This window comes from Leucoraja erinacea, chromosome 5 (assembly GCF_028641065.1).
Source record: "Leucoraja erinacea ecotype New England chromosome 5, Leri_hhj_1, whole genome shotgun sequence".
In the NCBI taxonomy this organism is placed as follows: Eukaryota; Metazoa; Chordata; class Chondrichthyes; order Rajiformes; family Rajidae; genus Leucoraja; species Leucoraja erinaceus.
Window position 1 is genome coordinate 16,145,966 of NC_073381.1, and position 23,555 is coordinate 16,169,520.

Consider the following 23,555-nt stretch of genomic DNA (forward strand, 5'->3'; position numbering starts at 1 on the left):
GCCGAACTGGAAGAATTGTGACGTGTAAGATTTGAATTTGCCTTTTGGCAGGGATCTTTAAATGTAACAATTATTTGTGAGCTATCTTCTGAAAAGACTCTTGTGTTTATAGCTCATTGTCTTGTCTTCCGCTACATAATCATACAGTGTGTGCATAGTGCCCTTATTTCTGTGTTACTGGACACCAGAGGAGATACAACTTGTAGCATGGTGCTGAGTATGCATGGGGAAAGTGCAGCACACATCTATTACAGCCATCTATCTGCTATTCAACATCTTACCAGTTGATTAAGATTTTGAAACGTTTTGCACCCTTAAGTGTTTTGAGTAGGCAGTCAACTTCAGCCAGGCCTGAGTCATGGTCACTCTCAAGAGATTAAAATATCTCATGGCATTTAAAAAATCTTAGCACAGCATCTTGGACCAAATAGATGTTGAATACATTTTGGATACAGGGTTCTATTTTGGTCTGTGCTTTGTTATTAACAGCATCTAGTCCCAGGAATTGTTATGTGCAAATTTGACAGTACCTGTGTGGTTTTAGCACGATTACTGAATGGTCTAACCTGATTTTGATTCTGGGCTGGAATGGCAAATTTAGCTGTGCTACCTAGACTGTGAAACTTAGGAGGATGACACTGACATATACAGGCCACTTGACGATCTCCATACCTCCAAATCTGAATGTTCAGGTATTACCTTTTAGAATTGTGATCACTAATTTATATTGGTTCCTCACATTCTTTCTACTGCCTTTCTGCCCATACACTCAAATCCAAATTGTTATTATAAATTACAAAAATCAATAGTCTGGCATCACCCCCTGCGAACCTCCACTGTATACTTCCCTCTCGTCTGATAACCAACTTTTCACTGCTGCTGCCTGTCTGCTTATTGTCACTCAGCCAATTTTCTGTCCACACTGTCAGTCATTTTACTCCTTGGATTTCAGTCTTGCTGACCAGCTTACTATGGAATACCTTATGGAATGCCTTTTGTAAGTGTGCATGTTCCACATCAACCACATTTCTCGTTGCTACTTCATCAAAAATGAGGTGGACACGATTTGTGTTGAACAAATGCACGTTTGGCTTCCCTAATCAATCCACACTGGACTTCTCATTTTGTCTCTGAATATTGATTCTCCAGAGGTCCTACCGACTAGACTATTGTTAATAGATTATACATGAATACTTTTTTAAAATAATCTTCTAGCCCTCGTGCACCACCCAAGAATCTTTGGGCATGTGTAGGAAGGAACTGCAGTTACTGGTGTATAAAATGATGAGAGGAATAGATGGGGTGGATGCACAGAGTCTCTTGCCATTAGAAACGAGAGCCGGAGGGCATAGGTTTAAGGTGAAGGGGGTTAGGTTTTATAGGAATCTGAGGGTTAACTTTTTCATGCAAAGGGTGGTGGGTGTATGGAACGAGTGGTTGAGGCAGGGACTATCGCAACCACTAAACCTGTACCTGTCTAATTGTTTAAGAAGCCGCCACAATTTTCTTCCGTTTCCGAAAGCAGCTTAGGATCCATTCCACTCGACCGGATGGTTTATCCACTTTTAAAGTTGGTTTGCATGATGGATAATTCTCTGTAATTTCATGCAGTCTTGAGCACAGCAGTTGCCATGCCCAGCTTTGATGCATCCAGATAGAATGCTTTCTATGGTGCATCTGTAGAAATTGATAAGACTCATTGGAAACATGCAGAATTTCCATCATCAGTGTGGTCGGACCAGGATAAATAGTTGGTGATATTTACCCCTGGGAGCTTGAAACTTGACCATCTCCACTTCCGTACAGTTGCTGAAGACGGGACTGTGTATTCCACCACACTTCCTGAAGTCAATGACATTGCTGGGAAAGGTCGCTGTCTTGACACCATTGCTGAGATTCCATTCCTCGGTGAAGACTGAAATAAAGTATTTGTTCTAACCTCAGCATGTCCTTTGACTTTGAGTAAAATTCCTGTTTGGTCTCGGAACGGCCCCACCTCTCCTCTTGCTACCTGGTTCATGTTTATTGTCCATTAACTATTTTTGGATTTTTGGATGTTTGATTCAAAGAATTTTTCAAGCCTTCTCTTTCCTTTTCTTATTTAATGTTGCAATTTTCCTCTAAACCTTTCTATAATTAATTCACTTATCACTTGTGTTAATGGCCTGACAAATTCTGGTTTATTCTAGTCTCTATCTTTTCAGGCATCCAGGCAAGCTCGAGCTTTATTTTCCCATCCTTAGTCTCTCATGTGAATGTACTTAAACGACAGCCTAAATAGTTTCATTTTCAATGCCTCCCATTGACCCACTAAATTAGAATAGGTCCACGTAAAAAAGATTTGATCAGCATTTCGAATCTCTACAAAAAAGAGCATTTTGAAAAGGAAATCTCCAATCAAAACTGTCAAACTGTGGGATTAAATAGCATGGGCATTAGAATTAATTTTCTTCCTGTGGATCAAGCGCATCTGTAGTTGAAAAGAAAAAGTCCTCAAAATCTAATCCAATTTAGGGAAAAGATTAAAGTGTTTTTATATGGCGATTGCATCTTAACTGTTTTTCATCTTTTCATCTTCTCTGAGGGTATTCTTTTTACACACAACATTTTGCAGCTGTGATTATTTTTCTGCTAAAGAAGGATTTGAGACTAATTGCTCTGATAGAATCTTTTTATGATTAAGTCGTGAAGATATATAGGAACAAAAAGTTACGCGATGGCCTTGTTTGGAAAAGTTTAGGACACTCAATTATTCAGCACAACTGATTGGGGACGATCAGCCATGATCGCAATGAATGGCGGTGCTGGCTCGAAGGGCCGAATGGCCTCCTCCTGCACCTATTTTCTATGTTTCTATGTATGTTTTCTACCTTGTAGCTGGTTTTGTAATCATGCCATTTGTTTGCATCCATGACTGGGCAGATATTGCTATCATTCTGCAGACTGCTGCTGTATTTTATCTTATGGCTGTAAAGACCAATGTTAAACCCCTGTCCCACTTTCACAACCTAATTCACAACCTCTGCCGAGTTTGTTCTTGACTCATACTCGGAGCATGATCGCCACAAGGTCGTAGGAAGTCGTAGGAGGTGTTCCTCATGCTCGTGAGTGGTCTCCGTGTACTCGTGGCATCAAGTAGGTTGCGCCGTTTTGTCTAGCCTGATAAAAATTGTCCACGAGCAAAAGAAAGGTTGGCATGCAAAAAATCATTACTATTTACTCGTAGGTAGGTTATAGTAGGTCGTGATGCTAGTAGTTGTAGGTGATCGGAGGCAGTGGAGGGTAATAGCTCCGGGGTGAAAAAAAGGTCAGTTGAAAAAAAAAGGTTATTTAAACAGCAGAACGTCACCTCTGTCACTCCCAAGGCATGTTCATTCATAGCTGGAGAGTTTTTTGGAGAGGAGACTTGTGTTTTAGAGATGGCACCAAAAAGGCAGCAGCACAGGGGGAGGGCACAACCCTAAAAAAAACAGCCGTGCAGGTGTTGCCCACCCAAGAGGAGGAGTGGCAGGAGGTGATGCCACAGGGGGTCACAGGGGGTGATGTCGCAGGGGGTGATGTCGCAGGGGGTGATGTCACGGGGGGTGATGTCGCAGGGGGTGATGTCACAGGGGGTGATGTCACAGGGGGTGATGTCACAGGGGGTGATGTCACAGGGGGTGATGTCGCAGGGGGTGATGTCGCAGGGGGTGATGTCACAGGGGGTGATGATGTCGCAGGGGGTGATGTCACAGGGGGTGATGTCACAGGGGTGATGTCACAGGGGGAGATGTCACAGGGGGTGATGTCGCAGGGGGTGTCGCAGGGGTGATAGTGCAGGAGGTGATGTCACGGGGGTGATGTCAGGGGGTGATGTCGCAGGGGGTGATGTCGCAGGGGGTGATGTCACGCAGGGGGTGATGTCGCAGGAGGTGATGTCGCAGGAGGAGGTACCCTTGCATGAGAGACCCCTGGAGGAGGAGACCAGGGTGGTAGTATATGTCCTCACCACCACCCCATCCTTCACTGCCCCATTTGAAGGCAGCAAAGCAGCCCTTTCTCCTGTGTCTGACACAGTATGAGAGGCAGATGCCCCATTGGTGGTGAGGGAGGGCTGGAGGAAGGTTATGCCCTACACCTTCACCAGGCAGCAGGAGGGAGATCTTGAGGAATGGTTCCAGCAGAATGTCCATCCTGTACAAAAAGGAAAATGAGGGGTACAGGGACAGGGACAAGAATGGCAAGCTTGCCATCCACTGCCCCACATGTGTGCTTAAAGTTCCATCTTTAGTCAAAGCCCAGCGCCACTCTCTTCCAGTCATCTGGTGTACTGGGACAGTCCATCACATCATCTCCATTCACCCAATGAGAACTCTTCTTGTGCTTCCCCTTCACCCTTGCTCTTCCCCTTCTGCCTTTCTTAAAAGGCTGCTGAAGCAAAAGGGTAACTGCAAACAGCAGTAAAATGTACATGGTCGAAGCCAGTCTTCAACATAGTTGAAGGAGGTCTTCTACAAAGCCATGGGAGGTCTTCAATATAGCCGTAGGAGGTCGTAGACATAGTCGTGGAAGGTCGTAGGAGGTCGTAGGTTACCGTGACCTTTTTTTTTTTAGGTCTTATAAAGGGCCTGTCCCACTTTCAAGACCTAATTCACGACCATTTTTACTCGTGGACGTTTTTCATCTTAAATTTAGCAGGATCAGATAGGCAGCATCAACTAAATTGAGTTCATCTACCCCCCCCCCCCCCCCCCAACCCCTCCCCGTTTCCCCCCCCCCCCCCCCCCCCCCCCCCCCCCCCCCCCCCCCCCCCCCCCCCCCCCCCCCCCCCCCCCCCTGTTCTCTCATCAAGGATTCAAGGTCAGTTTATTGTCACATGTACCAATTAAGGTAAAGTGAAATTTGAATTACCATACAGCCATACTGAAACAAAGCAACAAGCCACACGACTACATATAAGTTAACATCCACCACAGCGGATTCCCCACATTCCTCACTGTGATGGAAGGCAATAAAGTCTAATCTTCTTCCTCTTTATTCTCCGGCGGTCGGGGCAGTCAAACCATCCATCGGGGTGATCGAAGCTCCCGTAGCCGACGGTCGAAGCTCCTGCGGCTCCTGGAGCTCCCGAAGTGGGTCACTAACTAGAGACCACAAGCTCCATGTTAAAGTCCGCGGGCTCCCGCGGTTGCTCCCGGAGTCAGTCTCCAACAAAGGCTGGCAACTCCTCGATGTTAGGCCGCAGTGCGGACGGAGATACGATACGTTAAAAAATCGCATCTCCGTCGAGGTAAGAGATTAAAATAATTTTCCCCCAACCCCACATAAAACAAGCTAAAGAACACCAAAACATTCATTTAACACGTACTATCAAACAATAAAGAAGGAAGCGACAGATAGTCTGTTGCCGTGGCCGCCATCAAATAAATCATATCAGATTATTCAAATATAATTTGCTCAACAGAACTGTGCACATGGGCCAACATTCCCCACCCTCCCCCTCCTTCCAGTTGCTATATAAACCTTCCAGACTTTATATTAAATCATCATAATGCAAACCTGTGTTAGGGTAAAGATAATAAGACTGTAACGTTATTAGGAAAAGTGCAGGTCTGAGATTCGATATGAACAAGGAAATATTTTGAAAAATAAAAATTGGAAGGGACAGATAGAAAAAAACATTAAAAACACTTTTGGAAATAGCATAGGCAATATTCTAGCAAGGGCACACTTTGGAAATTATCCGCCTCTTGTGCCTCTATATCCTTGGATTGGATCGCTGCTTATTTAATGGTAGCTGTTCAGCTCGTGTCCTTTCAAATGGGAATTGAAAACTTCTAGCAATTAATGATGTACTACATAGAATTTGAATATGCAATTATGAGTTATTTTTGTTAACATCTCACTTGGGTCACATGCAAATTATTCCTGACGACTTTAGAAATATGCCCATTCATTAAAGCTCTATTGTGGAGTTGTACATGTGTGGTTACTTCCCAATTTATCACATAATTCCTAAGCTAAACATTGAGCAAAGGAGAAGCAGTATGGAGAGAATGGAGTATGTAAAAGTAAACATGAAAAGTATGTAGATAATACAAATGGTTTCTGCTATTGACTTGCCATGGATCTTACTGAAACACACATCATGTTGAAGCATATTTCCTAAAATTTTCATTCACTCTGTTTGGATAAATTTGTTACTTCAAGTAACTAACAGACTAAATATTTAATGATTCCATTTGTTAAATGTCTGTGCACAATAAAGACTATTTAATATGTTAGTTTGTTATTTACTCCTTCAGATGCACACGTCCAATAAAACCAACAATGAAAGTCTTGTATTCAAGTATTCTGCTCATCATTCTCCTTATCTCAAGATGTAAAGGGATGACTTTAATTGAAGGTTAGTATATATTAACTATTACTATTAAGTATAGGTTTATTATTGTCACATATACCAAGATAGAGTGAAAAGCTCTGTTTGTGGGCTATCCAGTCATATCATACTGTACGAGTACAATCAAGCCATTCACAACTACAAGAGATAGTGCAAGGAGAAAAATACCACCGTGCAGAATATTGTGTTACAGTGTTATAGCATTAGAGCTACAGAGAAAGTGCAGATAACAAAAAAAATGCAAGGGCTGCAATGAGGTAGATAGGGAGATCAGGGCCACACCCTTGTCGTATGAGAGGACCATTTAGTAGACTGATACAGTAGGGAAGAAGCTGTTTCAGGAAGCATGCTCCCGAAAGCATGGAAGCACAGCTTTCAAGCTTTTGTATCTTTTGCCTGGTGGGAGAGGAGAGAAAAGGGATGGTCCTTGATTATTTTTGTTGTTTCCCCTTGCAGCGTGAGGTGTAGGTGGAATTGATAGGGGAATGGTTGGTTTGTGTGATGGACTAGGCAACATCGACAATTTTCTGCAGTTTCTTGTGGTGTTGGGTAGAGCTGTTGCCAAACCAAGCTGCGATGCAAGCCAATAAGAGGCTGGAGAGGTTGATACCAGTCTTTGGAGACATGATGCACTTCCTTATACTTCTGAAGAAGAGGGGTGTGCGTGGGTGTGTTTTCTTTGCAGTAGCTTCTATGTGGTTGGTCCAGGACACATTTTTGGTACTACGAACACTAGTTGACATGAGTATTGGTGTGTTGGAAAAATTAAATCAATTATTCTGTTGTTCAAAATGTGGAAGTAACAGTGAATATTAATAAATAGTATTTTAATTTGACCTTTTAAACTGGTTCCAGGCCAAAGGTTTGTAATATCATTTGGTTAAACCCTGAATGAAATATAGCTTGATCACATTACCCGGAAGTGATGAATAGAGGAAATGATCTGCTGAGAAACATAGAAAATAGGTGCAGGAGGCGGCCATTCGGCCCTTCGAGCCAGCACCGCCATTCATTGTGATCATGGCTGATCGTCCCCTATCAATAACCCGTGCATGCCTTCTCCCCATATCCCATGATTCCACTAGCCCCTAGAGTTCTATCTAACTCTCTCTTAAATCCATCCAGTGACTTGGCCTCCACTGCCCTCTGTGGAGGGCAGAATTCCAACAGAATACTTAAATGCATCTTGCATGCTTGTTTTTTAAATGGTGTCATCTTTTTCAGTTAAGTGCTCCCTTTCTGAATTCTTTTCAAAGCCTGATTGATTTGAATCTGTTGAACGCATGAATAAAATTGATAAATTGTGAACGATGTCTCCCATGTAGCAGAGTCTTGAGTTAGATCTGATTTCATGCTGCCAGCAGCAAATTAAGTGTGGAACAAAGGAAAAACGGCAAATATATAGGGGCTTTTACATTTTCAGGATGCCTCAGCCTGACGGATTCAACAGCTTTGAAGTAAGGTTAATGTTGTATTGTAGAAAACATGACTGACAATTTGCATAGAGTGTTTTCCAACAACCAGCAATGCAATAATGACCAGAAGATAATCTGTTTCCCTTCTGACATTAGCCCATTGACCCAAAGCAACAACTTTATTTATATCCTTGTAAATTCTCATCGACCTGCTGGGTATTTCCAGCATTTTCTGCTTACAGTTTGCAGCATTTGCATTTAATTTGTTTCAGTAGTATCATTTGAGGAGTAAATATTGGCCAGGCCACTGGGGGGAAGCCTGTCCTTTACAACATAAGGGGATCAGCTTATTTACAGTTGGCTAAAGTTAAATGAGGGGGTTTGCTGAGAATGGAGCTAATACAGTATGTATGTTGATTTAATATATACTTTGGAAATAAAACATAAGTTTTATTTAATAAAGTACTTCAACTGCTCCTGTTTTGTGAACTCAACATTCACATTTCCTTTGTAAGACATTCTAGCCCTGAAGCTCCATTTAGACATTTCTACTCACCTGCCAAGATTGAGGCCATAAAGTCTTCAAATTAAAGTGATAATATAACAATGTTAGGAAATATGAAGTTTTTTTAAAGGTTGCAGATTTTGGAAAACTGAAAATTAAACAAATACTCAGCAGGTCGGACAGTACAGATTCATACAGCTGAAAACAGGCCCTTTGGCCCAACCCATCCATGCTGCCCAGGTTTTATGCCTGAGCTAATCCTATTTGCACTTGGCTCATATCCTTCTAAACATTTCCTATCTATGTACCCATCTAAATGCCTTAATTGTACCCATTGCACCCACCTCCTCAGCTTCCCCTGTCAAGTCATTCCATATACGCATCACCCTCTGCATGAAGAAATTGCCCCTAATGGCTCTTAAATCTTTCCCCTCTCACCTTTAACCTCTGCTCTCTAGTTCTAAATCCCTCTATCCTGGGGGAAAACGTGTGATCATTCACCTTATCTGTGCCTCTCATGATTTTGTGTAACTCTAGAAGATCACCCCTTAGCTTCCTATGCTGCAAGGAAAATGTCCCAGCCTACCCAGTTTTTTCTCATAAATCAAGTCCCCATGTCCTGGTATCATCTTGGTGATTCATTATTGCACCTTTTCCAGCTTAATGACATGCTTCCAATAGCAGGGCAACCTAAACTTGGCACAATACAAGAAATGTGATCTCACCAACATCTTGTACATCTGTAACATAATATCCCAACTCCTGGGCTCAATACCCTGACTGCTGAGGGAAAATGTGGCAAATGTCTTCTCCACCACCCTGTTGCCACTTCCAGGGATCCCTGTACCATTACCCCTCGGCCTCTTTGCTCTTTGCCTCTTTTTTTCTAACCAGAGCCTAAATATCCCTCATCAACAAGGGCTTCCTACACACGCCAGCCTTGTCCTTCATCCTAGCAGGAACATGCTGCCCCCAAGCGCTCCCAATCTCACGTTTAAACCCCTCCCACTGGGGTGGGAGATTACAACCTTCAAATGGTCCACCCTGTTTCGACTAATGCAATCAACCTGACGTGCATAAACAAGATCAAATAGAACAAGTTAACCTACAATTTTAGGCTGTGCACGCCATACGCAAGAAGAAGGAGACCCCTCCCGCTTGCCAGACATCCCTTTACTTGTGAGCAGTATCTCAAGTTCAAGTAAGTTTATTGTCATGTGTCCCTGATAGGACAATGACATTCTTGCTTTGTTTCAGCACACAGAACATAGTAGGCATTTACTACAAAACAGATCAGTGTGTCCATATACCGTAATATAAATATATACACACATGAATAAATAAACTGATTAAGTGCAAATAACAGATAATTGGCTATTAATAATCAGAGTTTTGTCCGAGCCAGGTTTAATAGCCTGATGGCTGTGGGGAAGTAGCTATTCCTGAACCTGGTTGTTGCAGTCTTCAGGCTCCTGTACCTTCTACCTGAAGGGAGCAGGGAGACGAGTGTGACAATCAAGCTCTGAATGTTCCTATCTAATACTTTTGAAATTATCCTTGCCCTAATGTACAGTCTCAACATGTAGACCCTAACTACTTTTTTCCATGACTATTTAAAAACTAATAAAATGGCGGTCGCCTATTTTTCATTCACTTACCCTAGTATGTTCCCTAGTAAGAGATCCAGCATTGTGCCCTTTTTAGTAGGGGCCTCTGTGGAAGGAGGAACAGATTTAATATTTTAAATTGAAGACTTTCTTCAGAGTAGAATAAAATGAATCAAAAGTTATTATTTAATATCAAGAGTGGCCTCTGCTTTATTCCGATGTACAGAGCATGTAAATAATGGCAACTCCAAGCTGGGAAAAGCAACAATTGCTCTTCAGCTAGCCCGGATCAGCTGGTGTAGCTTGGCAAAATTAAATTGGCTTTACCTTCAGTCCTGGCTCCTCTAATAAAACCACCTTAGCAGCATAGAGCCAAAAACGCAAGCTGCCTTGCATCAACTCAATGTGTCTTTTCACCTTTCCACAGAGTGGTTTTTAAAGGAAATAGTGTGTGGAACAAAGTATTCATCTTGTGAATGCTACTCCACGTACAATGTTTAGATTTGGAGTTTAGTTTATTGTCATAGTTTATAGATTTAATTGAGTTTATAGATGGAAACAAGATTGGTGAATGGAAGAGAACCAACCCAGTGCAATCAGAAAATGATTGTTGATCCATTTGCATTGTCAGATTCAGCAGGAATTACACCCAACAAAAATACAGTTGAGGAAGTACTCTCCTGGAAACTTGTCCATTTATTTTATGATGCAATGCCAAGGTTGGTTATGTTGCAGGTGCAAGGCAGTAGGGCCATTACAACAGTATATATATCCAATCAGAATCACTCTTGAGAAGAATTTGCAAGGTGTAAGATTCCCATGCATTTACTGCTCACCCATATGAAGATTGCAATTTTGGGAAGCTGTCAGAAAAACCTCGGTGCCGAACCAGTGTATTTTCAGAAGCAACGCACTGTGGGCATGGCGTGGTAGTGGAAAAAGCAAGTGGTAAGGTTAATAAACGGAATAAGTGAACTGCTAGATTGACACAGAATGTGCCAATGCTTAGGTCTTGGGAAGCTGCAGCTTCCGGCCTACCAGAGTATTCTCTTGATATCTGCTTTAAATATGATGGGCAGGTTTTAGGGAAATCAGGTTATTAACATGTCACAGCCCTTTAGTCACCAAAATATTTTGTGGCTGGCCCAGTTAATGTTCTGATCAATGTTGATCCCTGGAATGTTAATGCTGGGTCTCTGGAATGGTCATGCCAAGTCAGGGGGGAGCTGATTAGACACCTTCTTGATGGCAATGGCCTAGCCTTGTTTGAGCAGTACTCGCTCAAGTACTAGAAGGTTTGGTTATTTAAATATTGCAATGAGGGCATGTTTCTCAAAATTGGCCACTGTTTTACATGGAGCCCTGGCAAGGTAGATTCCTGAGCTTTGTCTAAAGAGATGCAAGGATTTTGAATCCAGGAATTAACAAGCTGTGTTCTTACTTGCTACACCCAGTGTATCCATCCCTCCCATCACTATGATCTTCACTATTCCCCAACAACCCTTCTAAACTCCTCCATGTTTTACCACCCCCCCCCCCTGTCCCCACCCCCTTTCTAGTGCCCCCTAATCTTATTTGCAGCTGAAGAACCTTTCGAACTTCCCTCCTCCTCACTGCCCACTTCCCCTTCCTCTTTCCCTTCCCGTTCTCAACAAAATCTCCCACCTTTACAACTATCTCACCCATTCCTGCTTCTGGAAGCTCCTTTCTTTCCTCCACTCCCCCGCTGTGATCTGGCCTCTCAATCTAGCCTTACTGTGGCCAGGAAACTGACACAAAAGAATGTTGATCTGGATCTGCTGTTAAGATTGGCAGAGCCGAAGGAAAACACATCTCTGAATTTTCCAATAGCAGCCCGACCTAACCAAGCCAAAACTGGGGCCACTATTTCAAAGAAAAAAATAGCTTGTCCATTACATAAAATATTCTTACATTTCCTCGTCAAATTAAATAAATCTTGAACCACCAGGAATTGATAAGATGGATATTGAAACAGCAGTAGTAAATTACAGCAATTATCTCTTCTCTGAAGCACTGCTTGTAACCAAATTAAACTCTTCCTTAGCCAAGCCTTTCCGAAATTACGATTAAACATTTCCCATTTCTTACTCATACCCATAGACCACTATGGTGCCAAAGTAATTTAAGAACTTACTTGGCTTTAATGCTACAGATCTGTTTCAGATCTATTATAAAATATGAATTATCTATACATGTGCTTCCATAGACAGGCAATAAATCTTTCTCACTCTATTCAGAATAAATGTATACTGACAGGTATACTCTATCGATGATACCTCAATTATCGGTTTACTTCCAATGGGCACATTTGTAGTGCTGTGAATGATCCAAAAGTATTTTAGGATCCAGCCACATTTCATTGCTTGGCTCCTGCATGTGTGGACATGTCTGCTCTGCACAAGGATGTTCTACATGGATACACACAGGCCCACAGAGCAGTTGTAAATGTAGACGCTAAGAAAAACTTTGCATGCAAGCATTTAAACTATGTTTTTACATTGCAGAATAAAATAGCTTCATACTGACAAGGATTCTTCAAATAACTTGGGATGTAATTGCTTAAAACAATATATCTTAAATGTAACAGATCTTGGAATAGTAGACTGCTTGTCTTGTGGCTTTTCAATTCTAAGACTAATGTCACTGAATTCTAAATACAAAATCATTTCAATCTACTAAACACATTAATTTCAATCGGCACTTGCGAAATTACCGCAGATAGTAAAATTACATCCTACCCATTGCTTTTACCCATTTCTACCTTTGCTTTTACCCCATCACATTTTACTGAAACTTAATTCAAAGCTGGTCTGCATGATTGAGTTTTAAGTGAATGCTCCTGTTGTAATCGGGGTGCTTTCCGAGTGGAGAAAACCATTGCTCTTCCAATTATTCAGTAACTACAACAAAAATGCTTAGACGCCAAATTTTATTGGAAAACAAATGCAACTTAAGGTTCAGGGTTTCAAGGTCAGTTTATTGTCACATGTACCAATTAAGGTACAGTGAAATTTGAGTTGCCATATTAAGTGAAAAGCAACAAGACCCACATAAAATAAAGGTTAACATAAACATCCACCACAGCGGCTCCCCACACTGTGATGGAAGGTAATAAAGTTCAATCTTCTCCCTCTTTACTAATCACTTTTATAAAGAGTGTAAAATAGTTTAGAGGTGGCTACAGTTTCCGTGAGAAAGTAGTGCCAACTTAATTTGAAACCATAGCAGCTATAAACAACAGAACAGCACCACAAGCATACTCAAATTGGGAATTTTGTTTCTTTTTACCACTTTTGTTTTAAATGTATAACCATATATACACACAAGTTCAATACATATACGAGTTGACCATGAAAATTAAATAATTTTTAATAATTTTTAATATTAAATAATATTTATTATAATAATAATATTAAATAAATTTAAATAATTTATTTTCTGGAGCGTAGAAGGTTAAGGGGGGACTTGAGAGAGGTCTTTAAAATGATGAGAGGGATAGACAGAGTTGATGTGGACAAGCGTTTCCCTTTGAGAAGAGGGAAGATTCAAACAAGAGGACATGACTTCAGAATTAAGGGACAGAAGTTTAGGGGTAACATGAGGGGGAACTTCTTTACGCAGAGAGTGGTAGCGGTGTGGAATGAGCTTCCAGTGGAAGTGGTGGAGGCAGGTTCATTGGTATCATTTAAAAATAAATTGGATAGGCATATGGATGAGAAGGGAATGGAGGGTTATGGTATGAGTGCAGGCAGGTGGGACTATCGGGGAAAAAAAAAATTTGTTCGGCATGGACTTGTAGGGCCGAGATGGCCTGTTTCCGTGCTGTAATTGTTATATGGTTATATGGTTAATTTCTAGAGTATTTAATTATTGCCATTGCAATCAAGAACTGTTGTGAAACAGCTACAACGTATTAAGGTAATGATGTACGAGAAGAGTATTATTTCCAGTATCAGTTATTTTCAACAAACATTATCTTCCCAATCAACTGACCCTGTTATGGTCCTACTGCCTTCCCTCTACAACATAACTGACCTTGACATTGCATCATAAAATAAATGGACAAATCTCCAGAATAGAAGAGTGCATCCTCATCTGTACTCAACCAGAGCTTACAAATTTTCCTCAAGAGTGATCCTGGATATATATTGTTGTAATCTTTTCTCGTGAACCTCCCAAAAACTGAGTAAAGAATAGAGAGACTGCAGTAGTCCAAAGAGGCAACTCACCATCGCCTTCTCAAGGACACTAAATGATGTCTTGTCAATGACACACAAATCTTGTAAATCAAGAAATATTGAAAAATAACGACTTCACCAAGTATGTTTGCGGCTCCATTCTCCATGGCCCATTAAAACAAATGTTTATGGAATGGAGGCCAATTGGGGTCAAATTTTAGGTCTTGTATATTTTTAATTGCCAAGTGACCAAACACACATCGTTTTCCAGTTTCCTTGCTTTATTTAAAAAGAAAACGAGTACTTGACTTATAAATGACACATATCTATCTCATTGTTTATCTAATGTAAGAACAAAGAACTTAATGTCATGAGATTAAGAACCAGTGGGTTAAAAATGGGCGATATGGACATTTTTCCCAATTTGTGTTTCTGATAAAGTCAAAAGAAATGGACATAAGAGCAGATACCCAAGAGGTGACTAATCTGATGCTACCGACTACACATGTCAAAATTATACCCTTGGGTTTTTAAATCTCACTCCTTTACTGGATTTAAGCTGCAAACTATCCAGTCAGATGAATTAAATTTTGTACATTTCTATATAATGGAGACAATATTAGTCATGTTGAAAAGGCCAGGAATGCTTTTTAAATGGAGGAAGAGATATAATTATGGTATTTCCATTTGAACTCCGAGCTAGTAAAACTTCTCTGGGTTATTGGATACAATAATGAGTTGAAAGATGGTGGTTATCTAACAAGTACGCTAGACATTTAGCAGGGATCCGCAAATCTGTTTTATGCCTTGGTGTTTTCTGCTGAGCATTGCCAGATATTTTTGCTCACAATTCTATGCTTGTAGTTTGAGTTCAAGATGCAGTTTAAAAGACTTTTAATGAGGATAGCGATTCCTAAAGTCCAGAAATACTTGTGAAATTCATCACATACACTATACAGGCCATATTACGGTGAACAAATTACTTTCCGGCCTCAAGGGTCAAGTGACTATTTGAAGTTAAATAGATATGAGATAGCAAAACAGTAAAGGTGACTATTCTGATTATTCCTTTTACGGAATAGAAACCTACTAAGCACCATGTCACAAGTATCTCAGTGGTTGAGTGGCATAATCATTACTTAAGCTCAAATTTTTTTAAATTAGATGTCTTTAACATCTCATTTGGGGCTGTTTGAAAAATTGTGCGAGTGAAAAGATACTTTTATTAATCCAATGTTCTAGATTGAAAACCAATCTTGCCCTAGTATGTTCCCTAGTAAGAGATCCAGCATTGTGCCCTTTTTAGTAGGGGCCTCTGTGGAAGGAGGAACAGATTTAATATTTTAAATTGAAGGCTTTCTTCGGAGTAGAATAAAATTAATCAAAAGTTATTATTTAATATCAAGAGTGGCCTCTGCTTTATTCCGATGTACAAAGTAAATCTCCTTTATAATCTATTAACAAAATTAAATAACAGCACAGATGATGTGCTATAAATAATGGTTTTGCCACTTATTGTTACCAAAAGGGGAATATTACTGCATGGCAGTCGAATTTCCCTTTAGTGAGGAAGATCTTTGGGCTCCTCTACAGCTACTTCATTTTAATTAGTTAAATAATTTGATTAGGTTAGACAAAGGATTGTCTAAAATTGAACTTTTGTGTAGATACAAAAAGGACTGGTATCAAGTCACTTATCCATTATACAGCTAGGTTACACAAAATGCTGGGACCGGCAGCATCTTTGAATAGGTGACGTTACGGGTTAAAACCCTCAAACAGCTGGTTTAGTTTGACCTTTAATTGTATTTATCCACATTAAATGAAGTAAACAATGTTCGCAGTGAATTCATATGGTCATAATCGTGCCTCACAGTATATCTTGTGCCAATTATTTGTTTGAAATTGTTTGAAGCAGCTGAATATAAACTTATCTTGGGCTATAAAAGAATTCATCAATAATAAATCATCAGCCTTTTTAAAATTTTGTTTTTTTTCACTTTAAAAGAACATTGGATAGAATACAGAACTCGCGAACAACTTATAACCATATAACCATATAACAATTACAGCACGGAAACAGGCCATCTCGGCCCTACAAGTCCGTGCCGAACAAATTTTTTTCCCCCTTAGTCCCACCTGCCTGCACTCATACCATAACCCTCCATTCCCTTCTCATCCATATGCCTATCCAATTTATTTTTAAATGATACCAATGAACCTGCCTCCACCACTTCCACTGGAAGCTCATTCCACACCGCTACCACTCTCTGAGTAAAGAAGTTCCCCCTCATATTACCCCTAAATGTCTGTCCCTTAATTCTGAAGTCATGTCCTCTTGTTTGAATCTTCCCTATTCTCAAAGGGAAAAGCTTGTCCACATCAACTCTGTCTATCCCTCTCATCATTTTAAAGACCTCTATCAAGTCCCCCCTTAACCTTCTGCGCTCCAGAGAATAAAGCCCTAACTTATTCAACCTATCTCTGTAACTTAGTTGCTGAAACCCAGGCAACATTCTAGTAAATCTCCTCTGTACTCTCTCTATTTTGTTGACATCCTTCCTATAATTGGGCGACCAAAATTTGTACACCATACTCCAGATTTGGTCTCACCAATGCCTTGTACAATTTTAACATTACATCCCAGCTTCTATACTCAATGCTCTGATTTATAAAGGCTAGCATACCAAAAGCTTTCTTTACCACCCTATCTATACGAGATTCCACCTTCAAGGAACTGTGCACGGTTATACCCAGATCCCTCTGTTCAACTGTATTCTTCAATTCCCTACCATGTACGTTCTATTTTGATTTGTCCTGCCAAGGTGTAGCACCTCACATTTATCAGCATTAAACTCCATCTGCCATCTTTCAGCCCATTTTTCCAAATGGCCTAAATCACTCTGTAGACTTTGGAAATCCTCTTCATTATCCACAACACCCCCTATCTTGGTATCAACTGCATACTTACTAATCCAATTTACCACACCTTCATCCAGATCATTGATGTACATGACAAACAACAAAGGACCCAACACAGATCCCTGAGGCACCCCACTAGTCACCTGCCTCCAACCCGATAAACAGCCATCCACCATTACCCTCTGGCTTCTCCCATTCAGCCACTGTTGAATCCATCTTGCTATTCCTGCATTTATACCCAACAGTTTGAACCTTCTTAACCAACCTTCCATGAGGAACCTTGTCAAAGGCCTTACTAAAGTCCATATAGACAACATCCACTGCTTTACCCTCGTCAATTTCCCTAGTAACCTCTTCAAAAAATTCAAGAAGATTAGTCAAACATGACCTTCCAGGCACAAATCCATGTTGACTGTTCCTAATCAGACCCTGTTTATCTAGATGCTTATATATATTATCTCTAAGTATCTTTTCCATTAATTTGCCCACCACTGAAGTCAAACTAACAGGCCTATAATTGCTAGGTTTACTCTTAGAACCCTTTTTAAACAATGGAACAACATGCGCAGTACGCCAATCCTCGGGGACTATTCCCGTTTCTAATGACATTTGAAATATTTCTGTCATAGCCCCGGCTATTTCTACACTAACTTCCCTCAATGTCCTAGGGAATATCCTGTCAAGACCTGGAGACATCCACTTAAACTTCCACTCGTCTCTTTTGCACTAAGATGAATATGTCAGTTGGTACAAAGATACAGTAGAGTTTATGTTTCTTGTGCTAATCTTCGTGAGATATCAGTAGAAATATGAGTGACTGAAGCTCGAACTCGGGATTAGATGAAAATTTATACTTAATAATTTTCGAACCTATCTCTAATGTTGTATTATTAGTAAATTATTCCGTTCTTCTTTATCATGCTTTTTTTTCTCTCTTTATTATTTTTTATCTATAAAAAAAAATAGAAGCAGCCATTAAATAATTGATAACATTAGCAATGTATGACTGATATACATGAAATGTTCTTATTATGTACTTGCTTCTAATAAAAATATATTTTTTTTTTAAAAGAAAAAAAAAAGATATCAGTAGAACTATTAGCATTTGATGTCACTGGACAATTTCAAAGAAAGTCATTTAATTTAAAAAAATGTGATATAGAGTATTTGTCTGCAAATGTTATTTGCAGTAATCAGCTGACTATAATCCAAGTAATGAATCCAATGTGTCATGAGAGGATTATTAACTCCTCAGTTTCACTTATGAATACCATATTAGTGACTATATCACAGTGCTCTGTCTCTAGCAATCTTTGGGGTCAATAATTTCTTGTTTTAAATATTAATGTAACCTAAAAATGTACAACAATATTTTTTTTGATTAACCTCAATAGAGAAACACCTTAAATATTATTTACCTACCTACTTTAATGTATAGTTTTAAAGTATGGATTGAAGCTGATTTATATATTTACTGGCATTGCTTGATTTATCAAGCTTTATCCTCCGGGGTCTCTTTTTAGCAAAAAAAAAACAACTATTGGAGGGACTCAGCAAGTCAGGCAGCATCTGTGGAAGGAAGTGGACAGACAACATTTTGGGTCAGGACTCTTCTTAGACTGACCTGCTGAATTCCTCCAATTGCTCAAAATTCCAGTGTCTGCAGTCCCTTGGATCTCGAGGATACTTTAGTTTATTTGAAATATGCATCTTTTAATTTTTTTTTACCTTTATTTGAAAAATTGCCCAAAACAATGCCTCATTTAAATAAGATTTAAATAATATTTAATATAATAAGAATATTGTCACTACTTTGAATTGTGCTTAAGTGTAAGAACTTGCTTTATTCGTAGGACATGGTGAATCATTAACTGATGAAGATTCTGCAGACCATACTGAGGTATTGTTTTCTACCTCTGGGAACCCGTCTTTGTTGTTGGGGGATAGTGAAATTGTATTACAATCTGTTTCCAGAGCTCCAGGTATTACTGTTACAACAAATGAAATTGTAACAATCCCCACAACACAGCCATCTCTTGGTTCAACTGAAAGCCAAATATCATTGCAACCTGCTTCGACGGATTCAATGGATACTCGGTTTGATGAGGAAATGTTGTCACTCGCTACTCCAATAGCATCACCCACCACACATCTCACTGGCAAAAACCTGCATGCTCACTTGACAGTTTCATCTCCTACTCCTATCAAGAGTGAAATGCCAAAATGGCACAGTTCAACAGTCAAATCTTCTACTCGAGCAGATGGTGGAATATTCTCCAAATCTACCTCAACCAATCTATCCATGGCCACACAGAGTGAAGTGTTATCTGCATCTACCCCAACTGAGCCACCAACATTCACACATAGTGAAGTGTCATCCCAGTCTACCTCAGTGGAAAATGCTACCTCCACTAACACTCCAAATAGTCTTGGCGCAGCAGTGGGACCTTTGCCAAATGTTTCTCTGCCCACAAAGATCCCATCTGCTTATTTTGAATTTGCCATCACACCTGGCTCTTCGGACAGGATTTCACATGAGAATGCATCTGAAAGATATCTTCTCACTCAAGATCGGAGAGCAGCTTCTGTGCAGGACACCACCAGCGTATCACAGCAAAGCAACACACTGGAACCTCGAGAGATTTCAGTGATAAGATCAACAGAAGCTACCCCAGAAAATGTAGTGAATACACCTCCATCGGTTTTAATAACTGCAGCTACCTGGTCTCTAACCACTGCCACCTCATGGCAAAATGAAGGAAGTTTAAGTAAACCTCTAGAAGAACCACCAATTCAAGAAATCGTAAAATCTGCAGGTATGACAGAGCACTAGTCAATTGAAACCTGATAAATATTCAGCATTAAATATATTGTTATATTTATACAGCTATCTTACCGTTCATTAATAAGAAATACGTACTAGTGATTTCATAATTACCTATGGCAAAGATTTTCAAATAACCCCTTAAAATGTGGATGGCTGGGCAAAAATACAGCAAAATTATTTGTGCTAGAGAAGATATGGGATTGCATTGGCCAATAGTCTGGTAGTGGGTAGAGAGTCATGAATCTTGCAGCATACTTTTGGCCCAAATTGTCCATGCTGACCAAGTTGCCCGTTTACCCTAGTACTATTTGCCCGCATTTGACACATATCCTTCTAAACCTTTCCTATCCCCATATTACTGTCCAAAAGTCCCTTAAGTTAAATTATTGTACTTGGCCCAACCACTTCCTCTGGCAGTTCATACCATAAACACCACTCTGTGTGTGAAATAGTTGCCCATTGGGTTCAAATTAAAATATCCCCTCACACTTTAAACCTATTTCCTCAAGTTCTTGCTTCCCCAAGCATTGGGGAAAAAACTGTGCATCCATCCTATCTATACCCCCCCTCGTGATTTTGTACAACTCTATAAGATCACCTCTCTGTCTCATACTCTCCAAGGAATAAAGAAAACAGTTCCTTATGAGGTTTGAAATGATTTGCCTGTTCCCCTGTTCCTTGTTTCTCCTTATTTCTGTTGAATGTTTTGGAAATATTGAGTCCATGCTACTTTCTTCTGTCTAGAGTCTGTTTCTTGTTGCAATTCCCAGTGAATTTGAATCCAAGTTCCTTTCCCCTTTGTTGCCTCCTCAGTGGAAGCAAGGAACTGCAGATGCTGGTTTACAAAAAAAGACATAAACTCAGCGGGTCAGACAGCAAATCTGGAGAACATGAATAGGTAACCTTTTGGGTTGAGACATCACCAATTCATGGTCTTCAGAGATGCTACCTGAGCTGCTGAGTTGTCAACAAAATAGAGAGAGGACAGAGGAGATTTACTAGACTGTTGCCTGGGTTTCAGCAACTAAGTTACAGAGAAAGGTTGAACAAGTTAGGGCTTTATTCTTTGGAGTGCTGAAGGTTAAGGGGCGACTTGATAGAGGTCTTTAAAATGATGAGAGGGATAGACAGAGTTGACGTGGATAAGCTTTTCCCACTGAGAGTAGGGAAGATTCAAACAAAGGGACATGACTTGAGAATTAAGGGACAGAAGTTTAGGGGTAACATGAGGGGGAACTTCTTTACTCAGAGAGTGGTGGCTGTGGGGAATGAGCTTCCAGTGAAGGTGGTGGAGGCAGGTTCGTTTTTATCATTTAAAAATTAATTGGATAGTTATATGGACGGGAAAGGAATGGAAGGTTATGGTCTGAGCGCAGGTATATGGGACTAGGGGAGAATACGTGTTCGGCACGGACTAGAAGGGTCGAGATGGCCTGTTTCCGTGCTGTAATTGTTATATGGTTATATATGGTTATATGAGTTACTCCAGTGCTTTGCCTTTTTTTCTGCTCCGTGGTCTTGACTTTCACTCCCAATTTTCCACCAAGTTATTTCATTGCAATTTATGCCATCTTCAGCATGTTCAAGATGCAACCAAACATTGGCATCTTAAGAGCCCCACACCTCAAACTGTTGTGATACAACATATATCTGTCATATATATTGAGCTGAGAGTTATTAGCAAGCCTGTAAACTAAATTATATACTGACAAATTATCAGTGTTGTTATTAAAAGTTTCTTGACTAATATAATTACTATTATTATTATAAAATACCCAAAATACTAAAAAAGAATGTTGAGGAAAGGTCTTGCCAGTCACAAACTTTTTTTGGTCAAGAATGGTGTTGTTTATTTATTATCCAGGAATTGATCTTCTCAAGGAATTCCAAGTACCATCATCAGGAGATGTTACAGAGGTGGAAGGATCACATCCCCTCAGCTCAGCTTTCCGTCTTACCCCGTCAGTGTATCTGAGAAAGGAAACGGGGTATGGAATTAATGTTTCTATGTCCTTTGTTCTAATCATATCCAATGACATTTAATGGATAACGTGTGTTGAGAGTCTGAATCTTCTCATAGGAGAGCAAAGTAAAGTAACTTTCTAAGTTCACAACATGTGGTGTAGTGTGTTGATGAGCAGAAGTTCAAATCGTTTTCTATGTATATAATGCAGTGTTGAATCAATAATGAAATATGGCTCAAGGCGAGACCGAATACTTAATATTCCTGGGTATAAGGTGTTTAGAAGCAATATGGAAAGTAAAAAAAAGAACGGGTGTAGTAGTTTTGTTGAGAAATAAATGATCATGCTGGATGTCCTTAAGAAGTCCGATGCATTTGATCAGAATTAAAAAGTGGAAAAGAAAGTTATCATGCTACTGTGGGTATTCTACATGCCACCAGATAAGGAAAACAAAATGAGAGAGGGTTAAAGGAAGAATAAAGTTTAGATTAATAATGAATGTCAGGGGAAAATCTAAAGTAGAACATTTTATTTGGAGAAAATTAACTTCAATGGGACAAGCAGATATCAGCTAGGATAAAATAGAAATAAAAAATAGGTTGGAGAGAAAGGTCCAGAAAAAGCGGTCACAGCTTAAGGATTCTAGAACAAGGGGTCACAGTTTAAGGATAAGGGAGAAGTCTTTTAGGACCGAGATGAGAAAAACATTTTTTACGCAGAGAGTGGTGAATCTGTGGAATTCTCTGCCACAGAAGGTAGTTGAGGCCAGTTCATTGGCTGTATTTAAGAAGGAGTTAGATGTGGCCCTTGTGGCTAAAGGGATCAGGGGGGTATGGAGAGAAGGCAGGTACAGGATACTGAGTTGGATGATCATATTGAATGGCGGTGCAGGCTCGAAGGGCCGAATGGCCTACTCCTGCACCTATTTTCTATGTTTCTATGTACAAGAACCAAAGCCAGAGCTATCAGGTTGATAAAAGAGCTGAATAATTCAACAAAATACATAAAGTTGATGTACGAGGCACATTAATTGAATAACATGAGAATTGACATGAGAAATATGCTAAAGGTAGATACAAAATGCTGGAGTATTATGCTGGATAGGCACAAAATGCTGGAGTAACTCAACTACAGCATCTCTGGAGAATAGGAATAGGTGATGTTTCAGGTCGAGACCCTTCATCAGACTGAGATGTAAACCTAATATTAATCTGAGAGGTATGAAAAAGAAAACAGGCAAAATGGAGCAAGAGAAGCAAATGACAAAGATTATAGAATGGTCTTCTAGAGGCATGTAAATGGTAAGCAGGTATTAAAAGGTGAGATGGGGGGCAGTTGGATGGATCTAAAGAAGGTTATTAATGTATAGAAGCAGCAGGCATTTCTCAGATACTATACGAGTAGTTTGCATTGGACATTACCAAGAAAGAGGATGTGAGCAACATTTTAGTACAGAGGAATGTTAGAGGGATACAAATTAATACGCATGAGAAAAAGCTGGCTCTGCCTAAATGTGCTCACTGGTCCTAATCGGATTCATCCGAGGTTAACGAGTGACTTGGCAGTGCAGACTGCAGGAGGGTTGCCATCATCCGCTGGTCCTCTCGGTGCAGGAGAAGTGCCAGAGAACTGGGAAATGGGAAAGACTAATAGTTTTGTGCAAAAAACAGGGTGTTATGACTAGTCTTGGCAACCTGTCAGTTTAACCTCTTATAAAGTCCCAGTGGATTAAAACAC

At 40.1% G+C, this 23,555-nt stretch overlaps 1 protein-coding gene across 1 annotated transcript in view; it reads left to right on the plus strand.

Moving 5' to 3' along the window:
- The window catches only part of zmp:0000000760 (collagen alpha-1(XXII) chain), a 71,292-nt gene that overhangs the window by 1,511 nt on the left and 46,226 nt on the right, over nt 1-23,555 (plus strand). Inside the window, exons 2-4 of the mRNA XM_055635075.1 lie at nt 6,285-6,385; nt 18,881-19,843; nt 21,719-21,842. Coding sequence (XP_055491050.1) covers nt 6,310-6,385; nt 18,881-19,843; nt 21,719-21,842 — 1,163 coding nt within the window. The 5' untranslated portion in view covers nt 6,285-6,309. The remainder of the gene's footprint in view (nt 1-6,284; nt 6,386-18,880; nt 19,844-21,718; nt 21,843-23,555) is intronic.